Source organism: Piliocolobus tephrosceles, chromosome 1, assembly GCF_002776525.5.
Source record: "Piliocolobus tephrosceles isolate RC106 chromosome 1, ASM277652v3, whole genome shotgun sequence".
In the NCBI taxonomy this organism is placed as follows: domain Eukaryota; kingdom Metazoa; phylum Chordata; class Mammalia; order Primates; family Cercopithecidae; genus Piliocolobus; species Piliocolobus tephrosceles.
In genome coordinates this window covers 180,210,359-180,220,067 of record NC_045434.1, presented here as the reverse complement: position 1 = coordinate 180,220,067, position 9,709 = coordinate 180,210,359, and the positions used below count along the sequence as shown (strand labels likewise).

Here is a 9,709-nt window from a genome sequence, read left to right as displayed (position 1 = left end):
GTGCAGTGGCCAGATCTCAGCTCACTGCAAGCTCCGCCTCCCGGGTTCACGCCATTCTCCTGCCTCAGCCTCCGGAGTAGCTGGGACTACAGGCGCCCGCCACCTCGCCCGCCAATTTTTTTTTTTTTTTTGTATTTTTTTAGTAGAGACGGGGTTTCACCGTGTTAGCCAGGATGGTCTCGATCTCCTGACCTCGTGATCCGCCCGTCTCGGCCTCCCAAAGTGCTGGGATTACAGGCTTGAGCCACCGCGCCCGGCCTCTGGTTTCTATTTCAATTATTTCTGCTATGATCTTTTCTTTTCTTCTATTAACTTTGGGCTTAGTTTGCTCTTCTTTTTTAGTTCCTTGAGGTGTAACAATAGGTTGTTTATATGAAATCTTTCTTCCTTTTTGATGTAGGCATTTATTGCTATAAATGTCCCTCTTTGAACTGCTTTTGCTGCACCCTATAAACTTTTGCATATTGTATTTTCATTTTCACTTGTCTCAAGATACTTTTCAATTTCCCTTTTGATTTCTTATTTGACCCAGTGGTTGTTCAAAACCAGTAGACTTTTAAGAATTTTTCTGCATTTTTTCATTTACTCTTCACTCAACCCTACGATATATGGATTCTTATCTTCCCCATTTTTCAGATGAGAAAACTGAGGAGAGAAAAGGCTAGATAGCCTGCCTGAAGGCACACAGCTGTAAAAGACAGACCCAGGATTTATGCCCAAAGAGTCTGGCTCCAGAGTTAGGGCATTAAATGATTCTACTCCATCATATATCTCACTTAATCCCCTGCCACCTTGGGAGGTAGGGTCTGTTATCATCCTCACTTTCAGATGAGAAACCAAGCCTCAGAGAGGGACACTCAGCTTGTAAATGACACAGTAAGGCTCAAACTCAGTCCTGTCTGCCCTCCCAGGCTCCACACTGTCCTGACCGAACCATTCCAGTGTCTTTGTGTCCGTCTGCACCATTCCCACCTTCTGCAACACCCTCTCTTTCCCTACTTCCACACTGGTTTTGAAATTTTCTGCATCCCAATGCAAATCTGAGGGGTGATGCAAATGCACTTGCCCTTCCCCTTTCACAAAGCCTTCTTGACCTCAACTAGAAGAGACCTTACTTTTTGAATTCTGAAGCCCATGGAATCCCCCTTGTGACAATTCCCCTCCACCCCACTCCCCAAGATGGACCCTTGGGAGTTCTGCCTTCTCTTTCTTATGTTGCCTCTACCTTTGCTAATAGGCCTCACTTCCATACCCTGCTTCCTCACCCTGTCTGAACCACTTTCAGCCTGATCCTGGTCCCCTTTTCTCTGGTTTGTTTTACCACTTATTGAATTCCTCTTATGTTTGTGTCAGGCCTCAACTGAGGGCTTTATGCGCATTATTTCACCCAGCCTGGGAGGCAGGAAATATTAGCGCCCCAGTTTTATAGAGGAAGAGGTGGAGGTACAGAGAGGGAAAGTGACTTTCCAAAGATCACACAGTACTTGGAAAAGCTGTGGCTGGGACCCTGCCCTGTTTTATATCCTCATGCAATTATCTATGTGTGTCTGGAGGTCAGAGAGACTTCCCCAGGCACAGAAGCCATTACATAACACGGTGGCCAGAGCTGTGCAAGGGTTGTGGGTGGTCACAGTGCCCGGAGAGCACCAAGGTCAGGGTCACAGTGGGAGCACTGAGACTCTTCCTGGGGGTTGAGAAAGTTGTCTTGAGGAGAGGCCATGGAACGAAAGCCTTGGACCCTGAGTAGGAGTTTGCCTGACAGTAGTGTGGGAAGAGGGGCAGTGAAGAGGTGAGCAGCAGCAAAGGAAATGGCAAGAGGTGTGGTCTGGGATGTGGTCAGGGTGGAGGCCACACTAGCATGGTTGGTGGGAGCCAAGTCCTTGAGTACCCAAGAGTTTGGTGCCAGTCTCCTAGTGGGTCAAGTGCCTGTGTTGGTCGTCCCAACCAGCTCAGACTGGCTCCCGTGCTCACATGTGGCTCAGTGAATTTGGTGACCTCAGGAGATGTGAAAGTAAAGCAAACCCTCCCCACCACCTGCTGCCTTGGTGGTTTGGAGATCCAGATCCCCTCCACGCCTCTGTGTTGTGGCAGCCCCAGGGACAGTGAGCAGCTTAGCAGACAGAGTGGGGTCCTTCGCTTTGTACATTACATCCCGAGCTTCCAGGGCAGGGTAGACTAGGGGATGAAGGAAGGAAGGCAACACCCAGAGTACTCTGGAATCTGGTTTATTAGCGGGGGGTTGGAGTGGCTCTAGGGAAGGACAGTGTTGGGGCGAGGCCTCCAGTCACCCAGTTCCTCCCTGGGCTGCTCCTCCCGACTGGACCAGGGTAGCTTGAGCTGCTGGGAGTGGAATATCATGGGTGGCCCTTCCTACAGGAGAAAAGAGCTTCCCTGCTGGGGAGGGGAGGCAGGCAGTGGGCAAGCCTCCCTAGCATCCGGTACAAGCAGTACAAGCAGCGTAGGCACAGATCTCACACGTGCTCGGGTCCTCAGCGATTTCCTCTGCATAACAGAGATGGAGCCTCGTGAGAACCAGCATTTCCTCACAATACCCCTGCCGCCCTTGGCCGAGAGCTTGTACATCACCACCCAGCCCCCAGAGAATCCCAGCAGGCCCGTACTCTGACCTACTGGGCTTTTTGCCCCAAACCAGGGCACGCAGACCACTCAAACCAACCCATCAAAGCAGAGATTCCACCAGAAAGAGAGGCAACTAAGACCAGATGAACTGTCTTAGTTCCCAAACCTCAGCAGTTACAACTTGGAATTGAAGTGGGCGTGGAACAGGCCCACCAATCAGAGCCAAGCTCCCTAGTTCCACCAATCAGAGCTGAGCCCTTCCTCCAAATCCCACCAATCAGAGCACATCTCTTCTTCATGTGCCACCAGAGTATTCCCGAGTCCCGTCAATCAGAGAGGAAGGAGGCTGCCCACCCAGCCTCTGAAGTATCTCCTGGGCATTGGGCACCTTGCAGAGAGGCTTGAGTTCTTCTGGAAAGTTTGGGTTGCTACAGAGGATGGGAACCACAGGTTCACCAGGGATGGGTGCAAACTTCCTGAGTTTCCCAACCCTGGGCTCCTGGGGCTCTTGGAGGTCTTTGAGCTTCTTCACTGACTCCAGAGAAAAGGAGAAATTTCCGTCCTGGAAAAGACAAGCCCAGAGCATGAGGCCAGGCTGCAGCCTGCTTCCTGACTGTGCCCCCCGTGCTGGCCCCGGTCCAGCCCAGCGGTGCTCATGAGTAGTATTCGCGGCATATGGGAGCCAGGCGATCCACTGAGGGGCACTGTGAGGGGCTGAGTTCAGGCCCCACGCCCTGGCTTGGCTCCGTGATGCTGGACACTCTGGAACCCGCAAATTCTGCATGTTGTGTGGGGAATGGAGAAAATGGGTGTGAGGCTCCAGTAACACCAAAGGTGCCTAATGAGTAGGAGCCAGTGTGCTGATTTTTAGGGAGAGGCAAAGGACCAGCACCCAGGCATGGTAGCTCCACGTGGTCAAGCCCAGGCTATCCTTCCCCTGCCTGAGAGCGGTGCTGCTCATTACCGGGCCCCCAGCTTCAGCCTGCAGCCTGGTTTTTGTTTGAGAAGCAATAAAAGGCCTCCCGGAATCTGGCTTTGATAGAGAGCAGGGCCCCTGCTAGGTGCCAGCCTGGCCTGTCGCCAGCATTGGCACTGGTAGGCACACCCATCTGTCAGGACCTCCAGGGTGTCCATGTGGTTCCTGGGACCCACAGGGGTACTTTGGCTGAGCACGGAACTGAGGAGTAAGGTCTGGATTTAAATCCAGCTCCTGCACTTCCCACGGCCATGTGCCCATCGTCTGTTACAGAACTTTTGTGAGGCTCAGTTTTCCCCTCTGTAAAATGGGACTAATAATTCCTTTCTTCCAGGTTGATGGTGGGGCTACAGTGAGGGGCTGGGGAAAGAATCGGCACATGGGACACTCAGTAAATTGGCCAGCTCCTCGCCTTCCCCATAGGATTATTCCTCTTCCCTCCACTGGATTTCTTTCTCCTCCAAATTTGAAGGGAAAGGTGTGCGTATGGCTGGACTGAGCAGGAGCTCCTCAAAGAAGGCCAAACCTCAGACACACATCCGCAGTCCAGCCCCAAAGAGGAGGTATTCTCTCAGGGGACCAGCCCTGGGCACTAGGGCAGGGAGCCAGCTGGGCCAGGGTAGGGACACAGGACTCACCTGCACGGTGACCCCTCCTGCCAGGGCAGCCCAGGCCCCGAGGAGGCACAGTGCGGAGAGCAGGAGGGCATTCATGGCAGCAATGCCCGAGGGAGGGGTGGCTGTTCTGGATGCCAGGGGGAAACAGCGGGACTTTTAAAGAGGGTAGGTTACTGAGTAACCCGGAAGCCTTTGTCAGTCTCATCTGCTCACCTGTCAGGCCTTATCAGATAAGGCTGAGACAGCCCTGGGAGATAAGAGCCAGGCAGGGGGAACCCTGGCCCCTCCCTGAGCACCCACTTTGACCCACAGCCGGGCTGGGTCCTGCGTTCATTCACCAACAAGGCACATTGACTCACGACTGCCCTGTGCTGGTGTGGGGCCCGCCGACCCAGCCCTTGAGGGGAGGGCCCAGCCCGACAGTGGAAGGCAGGGTGATTAGGGTAGGGTGATCAGGGTGAGGTGATGGGGATGCACTGGGGGCTGAGCTCTGGAGAATGGGTGGAGGTTTTCTCAGAGAAGGGACTGAGAACAGAAGGCCATTTCATGCCACATGGACAGCTCGGAGGTGAGACAGGCCTGGAATATTCAGGGAAATGTGAGAAATACCGCACCGGAGGCTGCAGGGCAAGTCGGGGGCTGCGTTTGATGGCTGCAACTTCAAGGAAGCCCTTCGCACAGCCTGGGTTCAGTTCCACCTACTGCCCAGTTGTGGGGCATGTGAACTTGGGCCAATGCTTTCCGCTCTCTGAGTCTCGTTGTCCCTTGTGTCACCTGTGGGAACCAAAAATAATACCTACCTCATGGGGTAGGTATGCGGTAGGCATTATTGTTTCGAGAATCAAGTGAGGTTTTAAAAACACTTAACTCAATGCCTGGCAACAGAAGGTGCTCAGCAGAGGTCCATTCCCCTGTTATTTTTAGCAGCCACAGCAGCTCCTGGTCCTCCCTGGCCCCTCTGGTGACCACCTGCCTGTCTGAGCCACAGGCTGTCCCCATTCTGTGCTGGTCCCCATCCTGTCCTGCCTGCCCTGCAGCCTCAGGGTGTCCTTGAATGAGCTCCTCCCCAGTCCGCCCACCCCCTTTCCCCTGCAGATGCAGTCCCCTTTCCACAGATCACACTGGGGAATTGCTTGGCTGTACCCGCGCCCCTCTAGACTCTGACCCCATTCAGACCGCACCCTCAGCACAGCGTGCATTCACTGTGTGCTGTTGTGAGCAGGAATCCCCAGGACACAGGAGAAAGGGTAACCCTGGGATTGTCATCTTTCTACTCAGCCAACCTGGCCCGATGCCAGGACAGCCCTAGGGCGGGAGCTTGGGCAGGAATTCCTGGGTGGGGAGAGTCAACACTAAAGAGGGAATTGGAGAGAGCAGGGCCTGACCAGGAGGGAACTGCAGGGACAAGGCCCTCAGGGAGGGGCAGGGAGCTCCTGGCCCGGCTCCCAGGGCAGTCCTCACAGCTGCACTGGATTTCCCACCCCTTTCTGGTGAGTGTGTGTGTGTGTGTGTGTGTGTGTGTTAAGGGGGGGTGTGTCTGCGGAGACGTGTATGTCTGTATATGCCAAAGTGTCTGTATATACCCTGATAGGTGTGTGTAGCCAAGGTGTGTATGTATATGTGCACGTGCTGAAGGTGTGTGTGTGTGCTGAGGCATGTGTGTACACTGAGGAGTGTATATGTATATATGCTAAGGTGTATGTGTGTGTATACTGAGGGGTATATGTGTGTCCGTGTACACCAAGATATCTGTGTCTGTGCAAGGAGGTGTGCGTATATACATCGAGGTGTGTGTGTGCCAGTGTGTACATACACAGGCATGTGTGTGTACACCAAGGTGTGTGTGTTTGCTGGGGTGTCTGCTGATGTGTGTGTATGTGCACTGAGGGGTGTGTGTGTGTATGCTTGTGTGTGTATATGCACTGAGATATGTGTGTGTATGTGCACTGAGGTGTGTGTGTGTATGCTGAGCTGAGGGCGTCTGCTGTGTTGTGCGTATGTGTGCCGAGGTGTGTGTATACACTGAGGTGCATGTGTGTGCTGAGGTGTATGAGTGCTGATGTGTGTGTGCATGCTGACGTATGTGTATACACTGAGGTGCGTGTGTGCTGAGGTGTGTGTGTGTTGAGGTATGTGTGTGCTGACGTGTGTGTGTGTGCTGAGGAGTGTGTGTGTGCTGACATGTGTGCATACACTGAGGTGTGTGTGAGTGCTGATGTGTGTGCATACACTGAGACGTGTGTGTGTGCTGAGGCGTGTGTGTGCTGACGTGTGTGTGTACACTGAGGTGTGTGTGTGCTGACGTGTGTGTATACACTGAAGTGTGTGTGCTGACATGTGTGTATACACTAAGGTGCATGTGTTTGCTGAGGTGTGTGTGCTGACGTGTGTGTACACACTGACGTGTGTGTGCTGACGTGTGTGTGTACACTGACGTATGTCTGCATGCTGAGGTGTGTGTGTGTGCTGAGGTGTGTATATACACTGAGGTGCATGTGTGTGCTGAGGTGTGTGTGTGTGCTGACGTGTGTGTATACACTGAGGTGCATGTGTGTGCTGAGGTGTGTGCTGACGTGTGTGTACACACTGAGGTGTGTGTGAGTGCTGACGTGTATGTGTACACTGAGGCGTGAGTGCTGACTTGTGTGTGTGCTGTGTATACACTGAAGTGTGTGCTGACGTGTGTGTATACACTGAGGTGTGTGCTGACGTGTGTATATACATTGAGGTGTGTGTGTGTGCTGACGTGTGTATACACTGAGGTGTGTGTGTGTGCTGAAGTGTGTGTGCGTGCCCGGACATGTGTGTGTGCCCACCAAGGTCAGCCACGCAGTGACCCCCTCGCTGAGTGCAGGTGGGAGTGGGCGTGGGAGGGAGTGTGGTTAGGGGAAGGAATAGGGCTGAGGATCGGGTCGTGGGACCTGGATGCTGAGCAACAGGAGGTCGGGGGATGGAGCTGGGGGAAAGGTGAGGGGCAGGAGATTCGGAGGCTGGGGTGGGGATGAGCACTGGGAGAAGTTCCAGAGTGTAGTGCGGCTGAGGTCCATGCTAGACTGGAGCCGGGGCTTACAGAGACTGGAGCGGGGTTGAGTTTGGGGCTCAATTAGGGCGACAGCAAAGTGGGTTTGGATTAGGGTCGGGTTGAGATGGAGCTGAGGTTGGGCCGGGTAAATTAGAGTTAGGTGTGGAGCCGAGGGCGCAGTCCAGATTGGGCTGATGTGGTGCTTGTAACCGACGTGGAGGCTGGTTTGGGCTAGGTGGGGGCTCATTGGCAGGACTGGGATTGGAGATGAGTTTGCAGCAGAGATTGGAGGTGTGGCTGGGTCAGGTTTATGATGGGGGTGGGTCTGGTTTAAGTGGGACGCTAAAGCTGGGTTGGGATTTGACTTCCAGTTAAGGATGGGGCTTAGGTGGGGCCACCAGGCTGAGCAGCTGTTTTTTCTGACTCATTTTGGTCTTTCCCCTCCCAAGCTGTGGCAGGAATGGGGGTAAAGGGCAGGGGCTTTCATCCCTGAGCCTTTCTCCCACAGTCCCCCTGGCCGAGGCTTGCCTGCTATAAGGCAGGGATGGAGTAGGGTGGGTTCAGGAATGACATCACTCTACACTGTGGGAAAGAGGAAGTGGCTCCTAGGCCATGGCCCTTAGGGTCCTCTCCTACCCAACTCCACCTCTGACCTCTGCCCTGGGAAATGGGAACCAACTCCCCTTCCCTTGTTCCCCAAGCCCCTCTGCCTAGTCTGGCCCCAGTTGTGAGTTCAGGCCCCCTCCCTCCTGAACCTCCAGTGTGCTCAGGGCCTCTGCAGCCTGCTCTGAAGCTGCTGGAAGTTGGAACTTGAGCTCTTCCCTGAACTCCAAGCTTCCTGCCTCCCACCCCAGCCCACACCCTGAGTACTCAGGCCCTGGTCCTCGGCACCCCCACATCCCTCATTCTTCCCATATGAGTAGAAGGAGGGTCTGAGACCGTTTGGGTTTCCCACACTGCCTTTTCTGGCAAACTCTTGCTCCTAATAGCCTTCCAGGCCATGCCACCTGTACTGCCTGCCTCCCCCTCTGAAAATCCATCAGCGACCGCCCAAAACCTTTGGAAGAAAGCCAGCCTCCCTTGCCTGGCATTCAAGGTTTTTGTGATCGGGCCCCTGCTGAGCTCTTCATTCAACCAGGATCCCAAAGGACTCCCTGGAGTGGACCCGGAAGGAGGGACCTAAACATGGGGTGCTGTGGCTTCAGGGGCTCAGGCTTCAGAGCCAGGCAGCCCTGTGTTAGAATCCAGTGTCACTGGCCGGGTGCGTGGTGGCTCACGCCTGTAATCCCAGCACTTTGGGAGGCTGAGGCAGATGGATCACGAGGTCAGGAGTTCAAGACCAGCCTGGCCAACATAGTGAAACCCCGTCTCTACTAAAAATGCAAAAATTAGCTGGGCGTGGTGGCACATGCCTATAGTCCTAGCTACTTGGGAGGCTGAGGCAGGAGAATTGCTTGAACCCATGAGGCAGAGGTTGCAGTGAGCCGAGATCGCACCACCACACTCCAGCCTGGGCTAAAGAGCAAGGAAAAAAAGAAAAAAAAGAATCCACTGTCACCATTCAAAAGCTGCATGACCTTTCTGAGCCTCAGTTTCTGCTCTAAAAAATGGAGACAATAACAGCTAGATTGCAAATTTCAGTTTTTCTGGAAGACTGTCCTAACTGACCCCAGCCCCGACAAGCCTGGGTTAAGACCATTTCTGCTCCTCTGAGCTCCACCAGCCTCCTACACCTTTCTCATCAGAAAACTTAGCAAATTGTCTGTCTAGCCTACTGCCCTGGGAGCTGCTGAAAGCAGAGACTGTGTCCTACTCGACTGAGGCCCTGGTACTCATACAAGGCCTGGCACTTAGTAAGTACCACTAAGTCTTTAAAGAATGAGGCAGGTTGGAGCGTTTGTAATGATCATCACATTAATGACAGCAGCTAATATTTATCAAGACTCACTCTGTGCCAGGCTCTGGCCAAGTGCTTTACAAGTGTGGAAACCAGACTCGCTCCCTAAAGCCCCGCCACCCCTCACCCACTGCCAGAAGCTGCAGAGGCTCTGCCCTGCTGTGGGACCAGTCTTCCGGTCTCTGTGAGGATGCTGATGTTTGATTCTTGTGTCTGGTGATCTTATCATGGCTCCTGTGTGCACATGAAAACTGGGACCATTAAGACTCCGTCCCCCCATTCCCGCAGGCCCAGAGGCCTAATCAGACCTCAGCAGGAAGGCCTGGAACAGAGCCCAGGTGGAAACCTGAAGACTCCAATACAGAACTGTGTAACCTTGAAAGGGGTGTGGTCCACAATACGCAGCCTCTCCAACCTGCTTGTAAATGTGTCTTGGAGGGTGTAACAATCTCTGGCCCCTATAACAATCCAGAACTGCCTGAGGCAGACATTACAATATATGTGAACCTCCTGACAGCACTGGAAACACCTAAGAAATAACTGCATAACCCTATTTTATACATGGGTAAACGGAAGCCCAGAGGCTCGGAGAGGTTAAGGAAGTATAACTTTCCCAA

The 9,709-nt window shown here is 53.6% G+C and overlaps 1 protein-coding gene across 1 annotated transcript; it reads right to left on the bottom strand.

Annotated features, from left to right (window-relative positions):
* Positions 1–2,209: 2,209 nt before the first annotated feature.
* Positions 2,210–4,296, bottom strand: GUCA2A (guanylate cyclase activator 2A). The gene is made up of 3 exons (XM_023221196.1): positions 4,195–4,296; positions 2,935–3,142; positions 2,210–2,502 (listed from the first exon to the last, which is right to left on the bottom strand). The coding sequence occupies exons 1-3, from the start codon at positions 4,267–4,269 to the stop codon at positions 2,429–2,431; spliced, it is 357 nt and encodes a 118-aa protein (XP_023076964.1). The 5' UTR covers positions 4,270–4,296; the 3' UTR covers positions 2,210–2,428.
* Between the last annotated feature and the right edge of the window lie 5,413 nt (positions 4,297–9,709).

What these genes read in the sequence shown, in the direction of transcription:
- GUCA2A (XM_023221196.1), bottom strand. Translation starts at nt 4,269, where the DNA reads ATGAATGCCCTCCTGCTCTCCGCACTGTGCCTCCTCGGGGCCTGGGCT. An exon ending in CAGGAGGGGTCACCGTGCAG is followed by an intron (nt 3,143 to 4,194) that starts GTGAGTCCTGTG and finishes TGTCTTTTCCAG; the next exon opens with GACGGAAATTTCTCCTTTTC. An exon ending in GGAGATACTTCAGAGGCTGG is followed by an intron (nt 2,503 to 2,934) that starts GTGGGCAGCCTC and finishes TCTGTTATGCAG; the next exon opens with AGGAAATCGCTGAGGACCCG.